At 31.0% G+C, this 22,938-nt stretch overlaps 1 protein-coding gene across 1 annotated transcript; it reads right to left on the reverse strand.

Moving 5' to 3' along the window:
- Positions 1-975: 975 nt before the first annotated feature.
- LOC143050887 (von Willebrand factor A domain-containing protein 7-like) lies at positions 976-15,512 on the reverse strand. Its single transcript, XM_076223993.1, has 11 exons — positions 15,485-15,512; positions 14,500-14,685; positions 14,070-14,267; positions 11,292-11,411; positions 10,747-10,917; positions 9,499-9,617; positions 8,030-8,189; positions 5,237-5,307; positions 4,674-4,827; positions 1,594-1,760; positions 976-1,002 (listed from the first exon to the last, which is right to left on the reverse strand). The coding sequence occupies exons 1-11, from the start codon at positions 15,510-15,512 to the stop codon at positions 976-978; spliced, it is 1,401 nt and encodes a 466-aa protein (XP_076080108.1).
- Positions 15,513-22,938: the final 7,426 nt, after the last annotated feature.

Here is a 22,938-nt window from a genome sequence, read left to right on the forward strand (position 1 = left end):
TCCTTTGTTTATGTGTTACATATTTGTTTTTAGTTCATTTTTTGTACATAAATTAGGCCGTTAGTTTTCTCGTTTGAATTGTTTTACATTGTCATTTCGGGGCCTTTTATAGCTGACTATGCGGTATTGGCTTTGCTCATTGTTGAAGGCCGTACGGTGACCTATAGTTGTTAATTTCTGTGTCATTTAGTCTCTTGTTGAGAGTTGTCTCATTGTCAATCATACCAAACCTTCTTTTTGTATATTAGACGATTTCGGCTATTTAAATAATAATAATATAAGAAGGCGTCTAACATTTTAGGCTAAATAGACAGCAGGTAGATCTTAACATATTAAACATTTCTGCCCTGTTAGATTTTAGCGGCTTTCAAGATAAAAGACAAATTTTGCATTTTAACTAGTGCTGTCAAATCGTACAGTTTCGCCTAAGCGGTTACTCGGATAATCGATCGCCCGATTAACCGGTCAACCGGTAGTTTACGTTGATGTATGAAGGCCTTATCTATAGAACCTACACATGTACGTTTTTGTAATACCATGATTTAAAGTTTGTCCTTTGGCATTATAAGGCTTGTCTGTACGAAGTTTGACTTTTAATAATTCAATACACCATATACGTATCTACTATGGCGTTTGTAATAACTTCAGATCGAAAAATAAAAAAAAACTTTTTGATTTCGTCGAATTGAAAATGTGCGAAACCGATTATTCTTTCATTTTGTCTTGATGTCTCATAAATAGTTTTGAGTGTTTCAATGTGAAATGATTAAGCCTGTTACTCGTATCATCAAGTATATATTAATTACATTCACGTGTTGATTTGCATCTCACAATTTTTGAGTTGGCATTTCGTTTAAAGTATGACAAAGCCATGCACGCTGGATTACGCAAAATTAGATAAAAAAAATTATGAATTAAATCGTAAAATTTAATCAGATTACTGATTTAAAGTTAATTTTTAAAACTATATGTATTCTAATTATATTCACTTAAAATTTTGCCCTATGCAAACAAACAATTTGTCTAAATTCAAATTAATTTTATGGTTTTTTTTTATTAACAATAGCAAATGATATACAGGACAACTGATCCGTCAAATAATTATCACGCCGATAATTCTTAAATAGATCATTATCTAATGATTTCAATACACGTTTATATCAAATTGATCAAAATTGAAAGAAAAGTCCGGTTAACCGGTTAGCGTTTTTGGTATTCGATATTCCGTCCTGCCGACGATTAACTGTTGATAACACTTATTTTAACACTATGTTCTGTTTTTATCCATGTCAGTCGGTCGTGTAGATCGGTATAATTTAGTAAGAGGTTACGACAACGACGTATGACGGACGATGGACGACGGACGACGAACAACGGACAACGAACGACGGACGACGGACGACGAACGACGGACGACGAACGACGGACGACAAACGACAGACAACGCATTGTTGAGGACGGACGCCAAGTGATGAAAAGTTTCACTTGGCCTATTGGTCAGGTAAACTTAAAACAGAGTGCTTTCAGATGCTTGTAGGTAAAGCTTAGACACAGTGTCTTTATTCTAATACGATTGATAGGGCATATACTTACGTCTGATGTCAGATTTGTTGACAAAAAATATGTTGAGTCAAAGTCTCCAGGTACCTGTATTAGATTCAGATAGTTTGTTGTTGAATTTCTTGTTTTCAAACGCACGGATGATGCGTTCATCCCGACAGGTAGATTGAATACAGTAAAAAATAATGTATATCTGCCACCTACAAAAAGCATAACTTTTGTTTTAAGGCGTGATTGTAAGTCATTTAACATGTTTAAAATATGAATATATTTTTTTCTTTTCAGTAATGTGCATGTAGCAAAAACGTATTTTTCATCCGTCAATATACTTAGCTGAATGTTTATCAGTTTCAATTAAAAGTTTATTGTTTTTGTTTTTGTTTATTTCATTATAAAATAAAAACTCTATACTAAAATTTACTATAAAAGAGACGATTTTTCCTTCCCTATTGTTAAGTTTCCTTTTTTAGACGGCGATGTTCTTTTGGCTCCATCATACGGTGTTTATGTATCCAAGCTCGTTCGTTATGCACGGCGTAGTGATGTTATAGAGTTTAACGAACGTAATCAGTGTATCACTGGTAAAATATTATGTGAGGGATTTCGTTACCATAAATTACTTAAAGTTTTACTAAATTCTTCATAGATACAAAGATTTGATTAGTATATTTGGCTGTACCAAACTTATTAAAAACGCTATTTCACATTTCAAATTGTACGGTAATATTGTATTAAAAGCGTGGAAATTACTACGTGATCCGTGTAAACTCATCGAACATCGAAAATCGAAACTTTCATTATTATCTATTAATAGGTTAACTCCTAACTGTCTTACTGCCTGTCGATACATTTATTTTTGGCATTGCACAAGTCATGTCTTCTTTGACTTTCCATGACGTTAAAATACTAAATCCCTGGATGTGTTTTAGTTAATTTCAGTCTCTGATACATGTTTTTTTTTATTTTTAATTGTTTTTTGGCTTTTAACTAACTATATAGCTGTCAGAAACTGCGAGTACTCTCAAACCGTACTTTCCTATTAATTTGACCTGTTGATAATATTTGCAATGCTTTTTTGTTATAGCTATAAACCAAATTATTTTCATTTACCTGTGTATAATATTTTTGTAAATGGCGGATTTTTGTTTAAGTTTAATATTGCTTTTTTCTGAAATTGTTTAACATTTCACAGCGGTATACTACTATTACTTTCATTATTCGTCTCTTATTTCATTGATTTTGTATTTGCATTGTATCATAGAACATATTTTTTCGTTCAGTGTATGTTCACTTGTGTTAATATGTCTTTTGGTTGAGTTAAGCCATTTCAATTGATATTTTATAGTGTGTCTTTCTATGTTGTGATTTTACGCTATTGTTTCAGATAAGGGTGAATATTTGGTACCATTAAAACGTTTAAACCCGTTGCAATTGTTTGCAACTGTCCTAATTCAGGAATCTGATGTTCAGTAGTTGTCGTTTGTTGATGTGGTTCATAAGCGTTTCTCGTTTCTCATTTTTTATATAGATTATACCTTTTGTTTTCCAGTTTGAATGGTTATACACTAGTAATTTTTTGGACCTTTTATTGCTTGTGCGGTGTGAGCCAAGGCTCCGTGTTGAAGACCATACTTTGACCTAAAATGGTTTACTTTTAAAAATTGTGACTTAAATGGAGAGTTGTCTCATTTGGCACTCATACAACATCTTCTAATATATATATAAGATACGTCAGTTGAGTGAATTATATTTGTTTGGTTCGTGTCAAAACATCTCAGTCGAAATGAAAATTTAAAACTTTGTATGAACATTGTATCAAAAAGTGTAAAACAAGGTAAATAACACTTGATTGATTGTATGCGTCTACAACGCTTTTCTGAATTTATTTTCAAGAACACTCAAGCCAAGGATGTATAAGGACCGTTAAATTATTTGCCATCCATATAAGTTCAACTTTACATGACGGAGTTTGAATTTTATTTTTTAATAATTTATAATTTTTACACAAAGAATTTAAGAAATGCTTTTTTTTTTAAATCATTTCCGTATGGAAACACTGAAAACTGCGCTGATGAAACCCTGAGGAACATATAGTCCATCGGCAGTGGTATCGACCCTTGGTTATAAAAAAATGAAAATAATCCAATGATGTACAAGTACCAAACAAAATAAGAGCTTTGTAACAAAAAGGGATTTAAAATAGAAAAATCCATCAAAGTCGAATTTGCCTAAAGGATTTATAAATTCCTCTACAAACAATTTAACACAATGTCTTTTCAATTCCGTCCTTACTTGTGCACTATATCATAGAAAAAAAAACGACTATCGTTTGAGAGACCAATACAATCTACGTTTCGCTATTTGCTTAAAATTAATATTGAAAAGGCTTTTATTGATCTTTTGAATTGTTTACGAATATCATGTTTGAAATTCATAATCACTTAAGGTAGTTCAGGGGTATAGAAAAAAAATGACAGAATTTTCTTATACTTTGCCAAAATGAAGATTTTACTATGCTTTTTTAAAAAAAATAATAAAAAGTATGGGTCACCGCGCTATTTTTCAAGGTACGAGTCGTTCAAAATTGCCAAAATTTGCTTAGATTGTTCATGAAAAAACACATTTTTGAGCATAAAAAATCTATAAGACAGAATTTTGAAATAAAATATGAGAAGATAGGGTTTATAGTATGTTTTAAGAAAACGGAAAGAAAAAAGGTGTCACCGAAATATTTTTCTTGCTACAAGTAAAAAATGAAAATTTCCCTAAATGTCCAGTATAAATTTTGTAGTAAAAGAGTAAAACATTTTCGATAATGCAATGAATCACTAAGTTTTCTTTATATAAATAAACAGTGTAACCAATAAATTGCAAATCTGTCTCCAAATCTGCAGATTTGGGCAAAGAACTAGACCGATTATGTACTGTCATTGTACAATTCAAGATGGTGGTATACCCCTGAACTACCTTAAAAACCTTATTAACAAATATTGATTATAATTAATTTTTCGTTCTACAAATCATCATGAAAATAAGTGCAATCTACAATTGTTGATCTTATATCCAATATTTTATTTTAAAGCTACATGAAAAAAAATTGTATTTGCACACACCTTCAATGGGATTCCCTGATACTTTATTTAAGTGTCCATCATCTGCTTGTTCCGTAATGGCATAGTGAAAATCTATTGATGTTTGGGCTGTAATACTGACACTCCATTGTCTGTTTCCAGTTCTGATTAACTTGTACATACCAGCTGTGGGTTTCTGAAAAAAAAACCATTGTCAGATATTTTGATTTAAACCTATTTATTATTTTATAAAAAAATTAGTTTAATAAACTAATTGTTGCATTTTCTTTTTTTGAATTTTGCGTTTGCCGTTGATCGTTTGTTGTTTGTACCAATTATGGAAATAAAACTAAGAGTTGATTGAAATGAAAATCTTAAAAAGATATTGAAAGTGTCTACCTGCATTGTTCATCTTCTTTTCCCTTTTTCGGTAAAATGCCTATTAGTGTCGTTTTTAAAAATATGAATTTACCTACATCTACGAAGAGAGACAGATTTTCGTTATACTGTCTCTGACAGGAATTATTTGTAAAATCTGCAAATAACACATGAACCTTTACAGAAAAACATAGTTTATGAATATATGAATTTATTGATTTATTTACCAAAACAGTGATTACAACTTTATCTGGGCTTTCAAAAAGCACACTGGTATTCACAGAAGTCATAATGGACCCTGGAACAAAATATTGTTGATAAGTAATAAAGAAATTTAATAGATACAAATACATTGTTAACATTTGTTCAAATTATACATTATTCCTCGCATGTCGGTTGTGATTTTTTTCATAAAACGCAAGTGCGGTAAGGGTGCCTACTGATCTTTAATAAAAGGTCCAAACTATAAGAAGAACGGTATTTTAATTTAATATACAAAACTGCTAAAAATGCAATAAAAAAAGTTATGTAGCAAATTTTTTATTATAGTACTATAAAAGCGTTGAAATTAAGACTCAAATAGACAACAGTATAAACTGTGTGGTTCAATTCTGTGAAATTTTGAAACCAATGAAAAGTTTGACGTATTCATTCGTAAATTTTCAGGACATAATATCTACCCATTGTTTTCATCAAGATACAATTTTATAACAGCCATTTAATCTGAATAAATAAGCAATTAAAAATTATCATAAATTAGCCTACTCCTTGTATCTTTCTTTTTTCTGAAATAGCTTTCTTTTGTAATTCTTTTTTGTTAGTTTTTGTTTCGAACTGATTAAATTACTTTCAAATACTACCAATATCAGAAAAATTTGCAATTTCGTCGTTATCCCCAATTACATATTTCAAATCTCCTTTAAAAACCTCGAGTAAATCATGTTCATTGCAAAACTCTCTTACCCGTGTTCGACAATACTGCAGTTCTCATCAATTTATTGATTTGAAACATATGTTATTGTGACATACGCAAATAAACAGCTGCGCCATGAGTGTCGCTTTTTTTTAAAGAATAAAGGGAAATAACTTTTAAATGTCATATCAGAAATTCATGAAAAACGAAAGGGGTGTTTAAAATCTTAATAGATATAAACCAGTCACCAAATTTTCATGATAACTGCTGAAAGTATTGTCCAAAAAACTGGAAAATCCTCCATTTTTATGACAAAGCTCATAAACTTAAAATCTAAAATTTATAAAAATGGAAAGGGAGCTAACGTCAATAAATATCAACAATTCACAAATGTTTCATGAAAATTGCTGTACGCATTTTTTAATTATCGTCCGAAAACTGGAAAATCCCCCTTTTTTCAATAAATTAAACCCTATAACTCGGAAACGTAAAATCTAAAATTTATAAAAAATCAAAAGGGAGCTGATGTCAATAGATATAAACAATACACAAAGTTTTTTGCAAATTGGTGGAAGTATTTTTGAGTTATTGTCCGAAAACGGGGAAAAAAACCTTTTTTATGAAAAAACTCAAAAACTCAAAAACTTAAAATCTAACATATATAAAATTTGGTCTCTTGTGGAGAGTTGTCTCATTGGCATACCACATCTTTTTATTTATATATGTATGCATGTAGTTGTTTGAGGGCCTTTATTGAAAATAAGACACGTTCTCATTGAAACACCCTCTTCAATTAAAGAAAAAACGAACGGGAGCTCACGTCAATAGATATAAACAATTCACCAAAGTTTCATGCGAATTGGTTAAAGTGTAATGAGTATGTCCGACATGTTGACAACGGACGGACAGACGGACGGACAGACGGACGGACGGACGGACGGATGGACAACGGTATGCCGTAATACGTCCCGAAAACGGGCGTATTAAAATTGAACAGACTTACAATTGTCATTTTAAGTTAACAAACACACATACTAATAGACCTGCATCAATAATTTCAAAATAAGTATAACATTTAGAACAAGATCAGATAAAACGGGATCGTAACAACCGTTGGTGATTATGTTCTCTGCATGAGTAGTTAGAATCATATCTTAGGCGATATCCGATGACCTTGAGCTAACTTGAGTGCAGAAAAAGTATCGACTGGTTGTTATCACCTCGGGTTTTTTACTTTTGTTTTTATATCTGTCTTCTTTGCAGTGTTTAATAAGAAAGTAATACATTCTTTCATAATAAAAAATAAAGATAATGTATAATCCGGTTCATCAGGGTATGTCAAAGGGTGTTTTGAGATATTTATTCTTTACTCATTAAGGAATTCTGCGATAACGCTAAAGCTTCTTTAATCTTTCAGCTGTGTCCAAGTTACATTTATATTGATTGCCATGCTACAGATCAGTAAAGTAATAGTAAACTGAAAGGTAGCGAAAATTTCTGAAATTGATAAGCAAAAAAAAGGAAACTTTTATATTTCACTTATGTTTGATAGTCTAGCAGTTAATGTCCTCTACATACACAAAAGAGGGGCGAAAGATACCAGAGAGACATTCAAACTCATAGATCGAAAATAAAGTGACAACAACACAAATTACCCTCTACTCAATAACCCAACAAAGAACAACAATGATATAAGTAACATATTTCAGATAAAAAAAATCAACGACGTATGAAAAAAAAGATAAGAGAATAAAGACAACTGATTTGAGCTCGCATTTTTAGTCACAATATGTTTACATTTATCATCTAAATGTTAGAAATAAGTGTAGGTAGACGTGACGTTGAAAATGTTGTTGCACAATCATAATTCGACTTGAAAAAAATATTGAAGATAAAGAGAAAAGATGCAACCTTCTGATCAATTGAAATAAAACGACTTCAATTCATCTACTAGGCAAACCAAAGAGAAGTTTGTACATGGAAGAGTTTTAGGGTAACAGTTAGCCCTGCAGTCAGTAAAGTCGCTGCCAATTTATTTAATTTCAGCATTATGCAATCGATTAATGGATATTATATCAATTATACTTAGAGTTTAAAATACATTTACCATATGGAGATTCAACATCAACTTCATTTTTAGAAAATGCACCAACCACTGTGATTTTAACATTTTTCATCATTTTATCGACTGGAAACAACATGGAATTGTCATCCATTGTATAGAGCTTAATTATGTCCACAGTCGCAGTTGCTGATGGAAAGATTTCCTTAATACATAAAATATCATATTACTACTAAATCATATTTTGATAAAACGATATATGTAAATACATGAAATAGTGATCATAAATAGAATATTTATCATTAAAATTGTATTTGATTTATTTCTCTTTTTATGTTTATCATGTCTTTAAATGGAATCAGTGTGTGATGCTTGTGTTGCATTCAATTAACGTTTACTAGTAGACGTTACTGGACGTTTAATCATTAAAGTTGATTTGGTAATGATTTTGACAGACATTTCTGAAAAAGAAAGTGGATATGATGCAATTTATATTATAAGGGTCAAATACGGGACAGGGGCTTGCTGAACGTTGTATCTCCATTCTTTATAATTAAAACTAATATATTGTAAACAGGTAATATCGATATTCTAAATAATTTTTAACTGCCCATGAATCTTACTTTGCAACTTAGTGCCAATGGAGTTTTTATATGGTGTGATGCTTTTAACTTTATCTCCTTGAAAAATATAAATTCTCAGCAATCAATAATCACTGCTTTGTTTGATTTCCATCGACTTTAGTTAGCACGGAACATCTTTGATATTGCCTCTTTAAATTAATCTTAATTGTTTTTGGGTCGTAACGAGTGTGGTGGAAGTGGTAGTTGAACATAAACAGTTTATGTTATATTTCGGTTGGCGAATTTCTTAATGAAGTTTGGTGGAAAGTAAGGAGTAAAGACATATTGGGGTCTAAGATATACACATTATGTGTATATTTTAGACCCCAATTTGTCTTTAGTGTCCATCCAAATGGATTAGAATTATTTACACAATTTGAGGAACTCATTGAAAATCCTACCACATCTTTATTTTGCTAATTATACGCATCGAGTTTGAATGTAACAAAGAAAACAAATTATTGTGCTGTACTGTCTGCTTGCCGACAATTTTTTTTAATAAATAAATTCATAATATATTTCAGTATAACAGTTTTTAACGGCATATACGCGTACCGTCCAAACGACTCATCAGAGACGCTGCAATCAAAAGTGATAATATATATTTATTGAAATTGCTGTTGGTGCTATATGAAGTATTACTACCATATATTTGTTGCAATTTAACATTAGGTTGTTGGTGTGTTGTAGGCCTTTCCGTATGGTTTGTAATAAGACCCTACTATAATTTTCCAAATTCATTTCTTATTTGAAAACGATTTATTATGTGGTTTGTCTTTTGAGTTTGTTTTCTCTTACTGAAGATTATAAAATGTAATGTAAATTTTGTTATTGGAGTTCAAGGACATACACGTTGAGTATACACAATCAAAATATGTCAACCGTTCATACCTCAGTGATCTGTCGTATAATATCACCTAATTCCGCTGTATTAAACCGATAGATTGTTCCTCCTGTGCCTTCTGTCACTAGCGAATATGCATATGATCCAACATCGCGCTTTATTCGATCTAGGGTAAAATTTAAATTGTGAAAATACGTAAAGTAGAAAAGTAGTAATTACAGCTACAATATCCATTTTGTAACAAAACGAAACAGTGCCTATTAGTTTTTTTTATTGACAGTTTTACTCTTATCTTATTCCTACACTATAAATGTTTTTTTGTTTTAATTAAATTTTGATTAGATATGATTTTGTATTTCATTCTTTTTTGGGGAAGGGGAAGGGGCTGGGTTTTAAAGTAATTAGATGAGGAAAACTATTTTATTTATCTTTTTACTTTAAATGCAGACAAGTGGGCTTACCGATTTCTATGATATCATGCGCACACTTTTTAGTAGACACATGGTTTCTTTTTGAATTTATCCACTCATAAGGACAATTGTGAAGTTCGTTCAACAGACATGTCCTTAAAAAATTAACATGCAGAAATCATTATTGGAAATATTCAAGGTTTAACAGAGAACGACAGAAATAGACCGACTACAAGTTTGTAAGGTCGCCATCACACATTCGTTGACCGATATGATGTTTCGTAGCTCTCAAGCGAAATGTTTCTGTTTTACTTTTGACATTTAAGATACCAATTTTTCATCTGATCTCGATTGTGTCCTCTTCCTTATTGTGATACTTTTCCAAATATGTATTCATACTAGCCACAGGACTGTAGCTTTAAGTTACCCATTTTTTTGACAATTTGCGGATCACAGAACTCTTTGAAATTTTTTAACTTCCCTAGGTCTATTGTTGGCAGATGGTCGAAAAATATCATGAGGACCTAAGAGCTACGGTTTCGCAGTTACATTCAGGAAGGAGTTCAGACGACATTCATAGTGGTATCTCTCTATTCTGATTATTTCTTGATACTTTTTGTTCTATGTCATATCGATTCTTATATCATGTACTTTGATATTATATTTTTTTTATAATATTACCATTTGACGTTGTTAAAACTTTTCATTGTAAGGCTTCTTTGAAGTGTTTTACTGTGGATTCATTATTTTCGTGGATGTTTACTTTCGTAAAAACATTATTTTATGGTTTTGCAAAAGTCTGCTTACAAGCCTATATAAAATTTATAAACGAATTTATTTTCATGCGAGAACAATAATTAGTTGAACATAAATAATAAGCCTTACCACCGGATGCCCCTTTTATCCGACCAGTACACAAGGGTTCCTGTAGAAAAAGACGAAGATCAATTTGTTTCCTGTTAACAGCATCTATGACAGTTTGGTGCTCAGATGCGTCTTTGGCTGGGGCATCAGTATAGAAGAATATTGTGGATTTGTCTTTGCACAATTCAACCGCTAAAAAATATTGAAGCATTTTGATTTAAAATTTGAACATCATCTTATAATCGTAAGATTCAACTTGTTGTCAATATTGACATTTTCCGAACAACTTGATTTTATATACGACCATGAATATATATTCATAGTATTTTATGTGACTACAAATCAAAACTTTGCTATTAATGCATTACTTTTAAATATTATCTGAGGAGACGTGTGCCCTTGTGTACATTTTGTAGATGTTATATTTAAAAAAAAAAGAGGATGATGATTTCCTTGGAGTTCGGCATTTATATTGTTTGACTCTTTACACCACTTTTCAGAATTTATAAAATATCTATGTCCAAATAACTCACACATTTGTAAATAGATATTGTTTCACGTTTTACCTTTCTGTAGTCCGCTCATGGCATATTCTGGACAATCACCACCTCCATTAACAGTAATATTATCAAGTTCACTTATCATGTCAACTCCATTTTCGGTTGTAAGTCGATGCCTATGCTTTTCTATAAATAACATAATCTAACCATTACATGACTACTATAAAAAGTATTTTCATTGTTTTAGCAATTAATTGTTACAATTGCCGGTTGATTGTTAGTCCATGAGGAAAGCACGAAATATTAAATTTACCGTATTACATTTTTTCGCTTTGGATGTTCATAATGAATTCGAACTAGAAAAGCGCATCAGAGACATGACATCATATAGTGTCATTTTTCTTTTTAAAAGATAACATTAAATAAACTTAATTTTGTGTGTTGATTGTCACATTGAAATATTTGTTGACATTAACGAAAACTGATTGCAGGCGATATATTGAAAATGAAATTTCAGCATGAAACATGAGTAAATGACTACACAATTGCAATGATATAAAAACCGATCTGTGAGCGTAAATTCAGTATATCGCGCTATGGAGTTAACGGCACAATACTTCTTATATAGTGCCAGTTAAGAACACCAAAATAAAAGTTTGGAAATTTAAACAATGATTGTAATGTGTATATAAAAGAAAGGGATGTTGGCGCACCCTAAAACATGTTCAACTCCGCAAACTACTGCATGTGCCTATCATGACATGAGCTTATAATTCATTGGTTGTCGATTACATCATATTTGTGTTTCGTTCATTGCTTTGTACATATATTAAACTGTTAATTTTCTTGCTTTCGATTTTCAATGCCTTTTATTGCTAACTATGCTGTATGGGTTTTGTTGAGTTCCGAATGGGGAATATAATCATAGTTTTGATATTCCTAATAACAACAAATATGATTGTTACCACTAACAGAATATTAGGATAACAATGTTTAGGTAGAGTTAAAATGGGGTTTATATTGATCAAAGTAAGTTATGCTAAAAACTGTGAAGACATATTGAAAATCTGACCAAACGGACGTTACAACTCAGATAATGCATACATAAAGATTTAATAATTGGCCATTTTTGAATGATACGCCAAAATAAAGTTATTTTGTATTAATAGTATTATCATAGCTACTTCTGTGAGAAATGTGTAGTATTATGGCCTGATGAAGAAACATCGAAATCCAAGACCCAATTTCAGTTCTTCGTGAACTTATTCCTTTTTATGCACATGGCGTTTTGACAAGGGGACCATATAGAGAACCATAATGCAGAAAAGGTAAAAACTACCAATCCGAAACATTTATATACAGTACATCTGATTAATTTAAAAAAATCAAGGATGAAATTTGTCTTTTTGCTTTTTAGTTGTCTAGTTATAGAAATTTCAATAAGGTTGTATCAACAATACCAGATAGACATACATTGTCGAAATACACATCTACTAAAGTGATATTGTATAATTGATATCCTCAATGATCGATATATATATATTTATCATATGTTTAGTAGAAAAAATACTGTAGTTTTGCACATTTGATAAATAGCCTGCTGTTTAATCCATATCGCGCAACTTTGATGCGCAACCTTTATCGCATACCCTTTATCACACCCCTACTTTTTTTTTTTAAAATAAAGTCAGTTTTTGGTATGTGACGTCACGAACGTCAAGTTTTCATATTTTTTGGCACACTAAATGGAACTATAAAAATACAAAACACACAAGAAAATACAATAATAAACAAAATATTTTTAAACAACAGCACGCAAATTGTAAGGTAACCTAGGTGCTTCGGATAAGTAATTGAGCAGTTCTTTTAAGGCCTTTGAAACAAGACAAAAGTAGAACTGAAGGTAACCCAGTGCTATGGATCAGAAAACAGTTCATATAATAGAATATTCTTCTGTTGAAATATATGATAAGGCGTTTAAAACATGGCAAAATCCGTATCACATGCCGTATCACCCTCGACCAATATCATCCTTCAGGCCTAAAGGCTCTTGGGCTGTTATTGGTGTCTCGGGATGATACGACATATGATACGGATTTTGATATGTATTATTCTCTATATATCTGAAGTTTTAGTAAAATCCAAATAGATCTATCATTTTGTAACGATAAAGGCTACATAGAAGTGTTTAATATGAATGTGTTTTGGATAGCAAATACAGATGACAGGCAAAAATATGTCACGGTAGTTGGAAAAAATGTTCATGCTTAGTCCGATCACACTCAATAACAAATATAAAAAAAAAAGAATTGGTATGATATTATCAGTTTTATTTAGCTAAATTCATTTTTACCCAACTATTTATTTACTGACTAATAGACACTAAAGTTTTCTATTTGACGATTCTAAACCATTTCAATTGATACCTGTACATGTGTTCTTGTAACAACAACTGCAAAGTGTAAAGAATATATTTTGAATGTGACTTGTGTTATAATCACAGGCAAATTAAAAAAAAACCATCATACTTAATACTCGAACAAAACAATATCAAGTACATGTATGATGCTAGTGTAAATGACATTGATCTTTTTTTTTGGCAATAGTGTGGGTAATTATGCTTCGTAAGAGCAAACTTTGATGTTCGTTACCTGTTCGGATAAAAGTCTTGCAGCTTTTTTCAGCGTTTTGTACGATTTTGACATAGTATCGATGAGTAGATAAAAGTTCGTAATTGATTCGTCCTATTAACGTGCAATTTATAACTTTCTTACGCTTTTTGTTATAGCTGATATATATTTATATTTTATTAACATTATATACAATCAATATAAATTCATCTACCTGGATCGTTAAAGGTAACTAAGATGTAATTGGATGGCGCATTTGCAGTACCCAAAACATTGGTCGTAATATCGATGCATGCTTTTCGAACTTGAGCAATAATAGGTCCCATAGAGCCAGTATCGTCTATCACAAAGCCAAATGACGCCTGGTACCTTTTCACCAATCCAAACATCGGTATAAATATGTTTTTCAACTCTGTAACAAAAGTATTGTTTCTGTACGACAACGTTAAATTTATAATTCACTATACTGGTAATACGATTATTTTTGTAAATAAGGACTCAAATAGGATATTCTCTTTTCATTTCATTTATTTATTTACTAATAATTTTTCATAAAGCTTATTGGTATGTCCGATGAATTATAAAAAAAATATTCTTACAATACAAAACGAACAATTCAAATTTGATATTTTTATAAAACACACCTTCAGCTTCTAAGAAGTTTTCTGTTGCCTTTCTTGCACCATAATATGCATTATAGTGGAGATGATGGTGAGGTGAATACTTAGGGTCTAATCTATCTTTGTTAATACCACCTTTTGCAGTTCTATCACCGTTTTCTGTGTCATCTCTTCCTCCGAATCCACACTTTCCTTTACCGGTATCATCACCTGTTTCAAAATTTATTAGAATTGTATATACGTCAATGCTGGGACTTTTGAAAATTTCATTTATGAATAAAGAAGCAATAATGTGTCTCGGTTAAGTCTAGGTTTTTATATAGCAATTATATCAAGATGTATGTTATATGCATCAATGATGCAATAACCGTGCAATACTTCAATTATAAGTTAGTGCAAACGGTGAAGCCATCATTCCAAACAAATTCTGACAAGATATAAAATTAATTAATACATAAAATCAAAACACTGCAATCGACATCCAATTATGAAGGAAAAACTCAATTAAATCACACATGTACTGACGATAACTATTAGAAAGGGCCTTTAAATACTTTACAAAATAACAGCTTGGGGTGACGGGTTTATATCAATATTTTAGCACCAAGCCCAAATAGACGAAACAAAAAGTAACCACATGCATTTTTTTTAAAACAGAAACTTCGAATGCACTCTTTTGATGTGTTTGTTCTTTTGATTTTGCCATTTGATTAGGGACTTTTCGTTTTGAATTTTCCTCGGAGCTCAGTATTTTGTTAATTTTTTTTTTTTTTTTATAATGACTTAACAATCATTGCGTACCTATTCATAGCCATCTGTGAAGACACAGAATATCAGATACAATATGAGTATGGTGTCCAAAATTCTTACAAGTCTAAGGAGGCAAGATATTTCATGTGATTACGATTAGAAAATAAAACTCGAACCAGAGACTCTTTTTTTGCAAACTTTACTAAACATTATGTAATAGTTTCAAAGAACTAGATTAAAATTTAAATTCACCTTTTACCACAGGCCATACACCATTCTTCATTCATCATTACATAAGTACTTCTTCAGTGGTAAATGATATTGCAAATAATACAATTTATTGACAGAAAATTCGTTCATTAAAACATTGCAATTCACGTAAATTAGTTGAACCCGTACTAACAGTTTGTACCCTTTTGACTGTTCTCGTTGTACATTGAAGGTTACGTCATCAACGGGGAGTGTATACATACCATAAGGAGGTTGAACATCCTGGCCTGTCTTGTATCCACTTGTTAACATATCGTGTACCAATAAATTGTTTTTGCAGGAATTCACATTGGTGCTGAAAAAGAACAACAGGTATTTCTTAGTAATAATGGGGTTTCTTTTGATTGTTCAGTTCCATGTTCTGATTTTATATAGTAACAACACCAGTACATATCTTGTTTTCAGTGATTACATTGCGATTTCGCAATTGTGGTCGAAGACAGCACAAGCGTGCTTTCCGTCAAAACGTAAACATAATGCAGGGAAACACATGAATTGTCTCATTTTTTTCAAAATGAGATTGAGACAGCATTTGTTTAAATAGTTTGTCTTCATCGTACAAGAGGTTGTCAGTTTATTTTCAATCTATGAGATTGACTGTCCCTCTGGTATCTCTCGCCCCTCTTTTATTACATATGTATTTTCAAATTTGACTTTTGGAAGACTCAACCGTGCAATGATATAAAATAGCAACTAAAACACGGATCATCTACCTTCCTTGAATACACGGCTTTTTTGCATGATTGTATACATCATATCCATCGTACGTTTGTCTTCAATAGTGTTTACAAAATATGATATCAGTATATAAATTACATATCGATTCATTTGTTTATACTTGTTTAGATCTTCATCGCTAGGTGCGAAGTAAACATCTAGATTAACCAAACTAAGTATACAGAAATTTATCTGAATTAGTTTGTACACGTGTTACAATCATATTAGACTTCAAATAAAAAAAAAGTTAAATATGGTTTATACGCTTGAATGGATAACTTTAACTACAAAACAAGTAAGTGTACGTGAACTTCCTTGAAAAAGAAAATCCTTGATATTATGAAAATCTTTTTAAATGTATGGTTATTGAATTATTGCCTTCCCGTACACAAATTCGCAGATATTTTACCGTATGCAGTGACCTTATCTTCTAGACCGTATGTTAGAACTTCGGCCGTCGCACAGATAAAGCGCGAGGGGAAAATTGAGGTAAGTAGTAAATCAAATACACAAAATGAATTAAGGTAGATAACTGGTATACTGCCATCTTGGATTGCACAAGCACAGTACTAAATCGGTCTAGTTACTTGCCCAAATCTGCAAATTTGGAGACAGATTTGCAATTCAATGGTTAGACTGTTTATTTATATAAAGAAGTCTCGGTAATTTATTATATTATACATAATATTTAAACAAATATCATTTTTTGTTGTTTTTAGAATCATTTTTTTCAAATGAGCCATTTAAGGGGAGATAATTATTTTAGTAAAAAAATTATACTGGACTAATAGGGAAAAATTTTATTTTTACTTGTAGCAAGAAAAAGAGTTCGGTGACACCATTTTTTCTTTTTATTTTCTTAAAACATATAATAAAACCTATCTTTTTATCTATAATTTATTTCAAAATTATCTCTCATAGAATTTTTTTTTATGCACACAAATGTGTTTTTTCATGAACAATCTAACCAAATTTAGGCAATTTTCAACGACTCATAGCATGAAAAATAGCACGGTGACCCATACTTTTTATTATATTTTTGAAAAAAGCATAGTAAAATCTTCATTTTGGCAAATTATAAGAAAATTCTGTCTCAAAAAGTCTATACTTATGATCTACCATAATGAATGTTAAGGAAAAGATTAACCAAGAAATGGGAACGCATGAAAAATATGAAAAAAAATAGACCATGATCTCTCAGTATACTTATTTTGTAACATGCTCCACGCACACAGTGTTGATTTTTTTACAATGCCACGATCTGGTAAACTTAAGCATCAAACTCGAACGTTAATTACATTGCGACCACAAATCTCTGATTGAAATATTATTTGTCGATAATACGTTTTGGATGTGCAATAAATTTAAAACACGTGCATACAGGCCTTCATTTACTATATAGTTATACATTGGTTCTATTATTTCGATTGTATTAAAGGTACAAGAACTCGAATCATATGACTTTAATTGTCTGATGAAGGTTCATAATGTAAATGATAACAATTTAGAAATCGCAAAAAAATAATTTCATAATATTGTAAACATTAAATACGTTGTAAGTTTTAATCTTCTCTTGTTGCAAAAAGATGCAATACACAATCAAACAGACTATGAGGGCAAAGTTAATATATAAAGTTGTTTTGATGATGGTTGGAACTCTTTTGATTCATTAAAATATTTGTTTTATACAAAAAGATGGATTTACGAGTAACCATCTGCGAATTTTATAAATTAAGAAACATATAAAACGTATACATGATATATTTGTGCCACATGTTGAACAGGGTTTGCTTACCTATCTGGAGAACCTCAGATCACCCCAGTTTTGGTGGGATTTTTGTTGCTTAGTCTTCAGTTTTCTATGTTGTGTCTTGTGTACTATTATTTGTCTGTTTGTTATTTTCTTTGTAAGCCAGGGTGTTGTCAAGTTATTTTCAATCTATGAGTTTGAATGTCCCTCTGGTATCTTTTGTCCCTCTTTTATATGTTTCCAACTAAATTATAAATTGATTGTAAAGAAGCACTTTTAGCTCTTTCCATGTATTTTTACGAATAAAATTTAAATGATGTTTTGTTTTTAATGTAACTTGTTAAAGCAAATTGCACTCATATTGATATTTAAACATATAAATTTATTTGAAAAAGAAAAACATATCAAGAAATGCAAATCTTATTTAAAGACAGATTCTCTGACAACGTTTCACTCACAAAGGTCTAACACCATTCCTTTCTTATTCTGTTGTAACTGTAAATAACCAAATGACATTTCTACCTTCGTCATTTTTAGGGTTTGTATTATTACATTAAAACCAGATGATCCCAAAGGAACAGTAAGTAGAATAGAGTCAAATCAGATTCTTGTTTTCTTAAAAGCGAGACGTGGACAGAAGATTTGCATTACAATCTGATTGCTAAAATGCATAAGTTACTCTTAATACTTCCAATGGCCGAACAATTAAAGCAAATGTGTGTACCACCGATTTATTATTACACTAGTTAATTTACCTACCCAGAATTGTCACAATCTTGGCAAGTGTCCACTGTGGCACCAGCAATAGCCATTAACGTTTTATTTGGTACACCTGTATCACAGAAATGAAACATGAAGACAGACGATTATATAAATTTACGTACATTCACGATATTGAAAATTTATCTTGTCAATTACTTTATCGAAAGGTACAATATATGCTGCATTTGTGTAAGATGACGAGGGTACAGAAAAACTCATTAATTAATGTAGATACAAACTTTTGAAATTACTCTCAATTAACGATAAAATTATGAATGTGACAGCATGAAGCTAGAAAAAATGAATTGTTACGGTGTAGGTAGTCACTTTGTAAGTAATTTTTCATATCAACTTTCTGAAGATGGTGGTATCTTTTTTTTTCCGGTTTCACCATGATATATTTACCGCGGTCATTAAGATTATGTGTTCAAACGAACTATTCAGAATAATTGTTTTCTCTCCTTAACTTTCAATTTCATAGCTATTTCTTCAAAATATCTAAGATCACGATCAATAAAATTGAGAATGAAAATGGGAAAAATGTCAGCAACGTGACCAAAGAGCAGACAACAGCCTAATCTCTTCCACTATGAAGTACGTGGTTAGGTATATATGAAATGTAAAAGTTAAATAACAGGTACAATGAAAACATACAAACTCATTTTTCATATACTATAAGAAACGAACATCAAGAGGTCAGATACAAAAATAAGATGATATGGTATGGTTGCCAGTGAGACCATCTCTCCAACAGAGACCAACTGACATAGAAATAAGCACCTTAGGTTACCGTATAGTCTTCATCAATAAAGCCCCAAAATGATAAATGTGCAACCATCCAAACAAGAAAAACTAACGGCCTTATTTATGTATACATATTGAAGTGATTTTTCTAATAAAGTATGAACATGATGAATCAATAACATTGTATAATATTGCTTTTCACAATCCCTATTCACAATTTGATAAAATTTGGCTGTTTTGACAGTGGTATGAAAAATGTGCATTATCGATTTTTTTTTCTCACCCATTGTATGTCCCTTTATATCATTGATACATTAAAATAACTTCACATTATTTTTTTGGAAGGCACAACGTGCTAACGACGTTCTCTGATTTGAAGTATAATAAGCGGAAACTATAATGTTGCTCAAACTTTAGTTTTCCATGGTATGTTTTGTGTACTTTTGTTTGCTATTGGTTCTTATCTTTTTTAGCCATGGCGTTGTCTGTTTATTTTCGACATATGAATGTCCGTCTGGTATTTTAAAATTTAAAAGTAAAACCCGTCAACTACACACGATTATTATTATTAAATGAATTTAATGTTTTAGTAAACTTTAGTTTGCATTTTTTGCTTTTCAATCAAGAAAAACAATGTGCTGACACAAATCATTACTTAACCTTGACACACATTTCATTGAAACTTTGTATTTTTTAAAGAAAAATTTGTCGTTCTGAATAAAAAAAAATACATCCGGGTAGATATATAAAAACACATAACATGATCTTGACTTGAAAGATTATTTGCATATTAAACATTTTATATATTTAGCTTACCAAAATCTTTGTAAACCTCATTTCCATTCATTTCAACCCAGTTAGTTCCACTGTAAAACGCTTGTATTGTGTAAATACACTTTCCAATCATTTGTCTTATCAATGAAATATCTGGCTCCTCACTTTGTGAAAGGTTCCTAATTTGTCCTCTAAGTTTTATTACGTGATTGTGAGCTAAAATATTATACGCAAATTGTAAGAGTGTTCAGTCATGTATTTCAGATAATTTGACAAAGATATTAAATATCCAGATATTAGCCAAAATCGAAAAGCAAAATGTGAACGTTAAGTATATTCTTGGGTTGTCGGTATTTTTAAGATTTATTAAAATGTGTATTTCCTAAAGATAAAATTAACCAATCTTTCAAATTTCAAGACTGTGAACGAAAAAAATATAACAAAATGACCGATCTACAAGGTAAATTTAAAAAGGGGTTTCCGTAAAAACTGACTAAAACTCAAACGAAAACAAATAACGAGTGAAGACACAACTGCAAATTTCCTGACCTAGTACGGGCAATTTCAGAGAAAGCTAGCGAAACATCCCACAAGAGTATGGTATACTTTATTATATAAAATCGTAGTTTCTTAATTGATGTGTGGTTTTTAAAGCAATTTTAAAAACAATAATATCTGTGTAAAATAGGTCATCAAACATATTTAAACATTAAATTTGGTTTGTTTTAATACTTTTTCCCGAAACAAATTTTAATAACTGTTAAACGCAACATTATTTTAGCATAACTTTTGTTCGATCGTCGTCCGCCTTCATTCCGGGTTTAGCAGATTCAATCAATGTAACGCCATTCCGAAATACACAAATAGAACTTACAATCGCAAACGATGAACATGTTAAAACAAATATAATAAATGAAAAGGTTCAACAAATTGATTACTAATTCAAAGAACAGCACGAGAAAGATATATCGCCATTTTGTGGCATACGAAATTTACTTGAGGCGGAAGAAAAGTCATTTAATGTTATATCATACCTTGATTCTTATAATACAACGTAGTCGTTAAGGTAAATTATATAGTGATATACAATTTCATAATAAACTGTCTTACCCATTTCAATTTGTTCTGAATTGCAGTGTATATAAGCTTCTTTCGACTTTTCCTGAATTTTGACATTTTCTACTATTTCGTTCTTCAATTGAAAGAATTTTTCATATCCATCTGAATCTGAAATTGTTAATTAAAATCTTATCGTTCAAAACGTTTGATATGTTTCAATTTACTAGCAATGTTGTGTTCTGTTGAATAAGATCAGAATATGAAATGATGTTACACCAGGAAACACACGAATATTCCCTCGTTGTTACACCAGGGAACACACGAAACCTACCATTCGTAGTTACACCAAAGAACACACGATACTTACGCTCAATGTTACGGAACGAAACACACAAAATTTACCCTCGTTGTGTGAAAATCATTATTACAATGTGCATATAGTGCATCAGTTTAAATTCGGTATCAAATTTCTAGTAAGAAATACCTTAATTTAGTTATATTATCCATCGTAAACAGTATAATTAAAACTGTTGATAAACATTTTAGCGATTATGCCTGCTAATGCTAAGACTACTTGTTAGGTTTCAAAATATGTTCAGCAGTAAGAAATATCTACTTTCTCATATTTCTTAAATACAATCGAATAAACAGATGTTAATTAGACCCTCAATAATAACATTGGAACAAATAAATCTGGAGACTTCAAATAAATATGATGTCTGTTTATGTGCATGACCTGTTACAATGCCCTGACATTAAATTATATCTAAAACAAAAATTGGGGGAGGGATAAAATTATTGAAAGGTAACCGCAAGTATCAAAATCAATTTGTTCAAATGAAAAATAAAACAAAATACATTATGAAAATATCAAAGTGAAAATCTATCACAATTAGAACATCATTCAGGTGTCAACAATTATAGTTGGTTATATGTTTGGTTATTGAAGACAGTGATCCAACTAAAATCAGGTCACGTTCAGAATCTATCTGAGGCATTATTTTTAAAGCGTTTATTTGTTGAAAAGTAATAAATTGATAACTAGATAAAACTTGTATCGAAAAATGACATTTATACTAACCATCCCCAAAAAAATTGTTGACTATGTTGATTTCGTCGGTTGTGTCATCTTTCACAGTCAAGTTGTTCTTAACTAAATATCTACCCACAGCAATCCTAATGGCATAATCTGTTATTTCTGCATGGTGTTTAGGATAATATGGACTCCCGGTCACGACATCAGGCGGAAATCCTTTCGAAGGATGGAATTCAAGAATTAATATCCAGATGAATACCTTTAATATTTGCATTGTCGTGTTGATTTTTTCCTACAATATCAAGTCAATAGCTTTCAGATAGACCCATATAAGATAAGTAGCTGGAAATCGGAAATAAAAAAAAATGTTAATATTTCAAAGGCGGAAATATTTTAGGGAAAGACAAACTCATAACTATAAAACAAACGGATAATGCCAAGGTAAAACAGAAACGAAAAAACATATTCATAAGTCGGAGACATACTGTCAAAGCCTTAGCAAAAACCCCGAAAACTAACAAACAACGGTCTACAAAACACATCATAGAATATAAAATATGAGAGACATCTACGAAACCAACCGTAAATCGCGGTGATCTGA

The sequence above is a fragment of the Mytilus galloprovincialis genome, chromosome 11, assembly GCF_965363235.1.
Source record: "Mytilus galloprovincialis chromosome 11, xbMytGall1.hap1.1, whole genome shotgun sequence".
Lineage (NCBI taxonomy): Eukaryota > Metazoa > Mollusca > Bivalvia > Mytilida > Mytilidae > Mytilus > Mytilus galloprovincialis.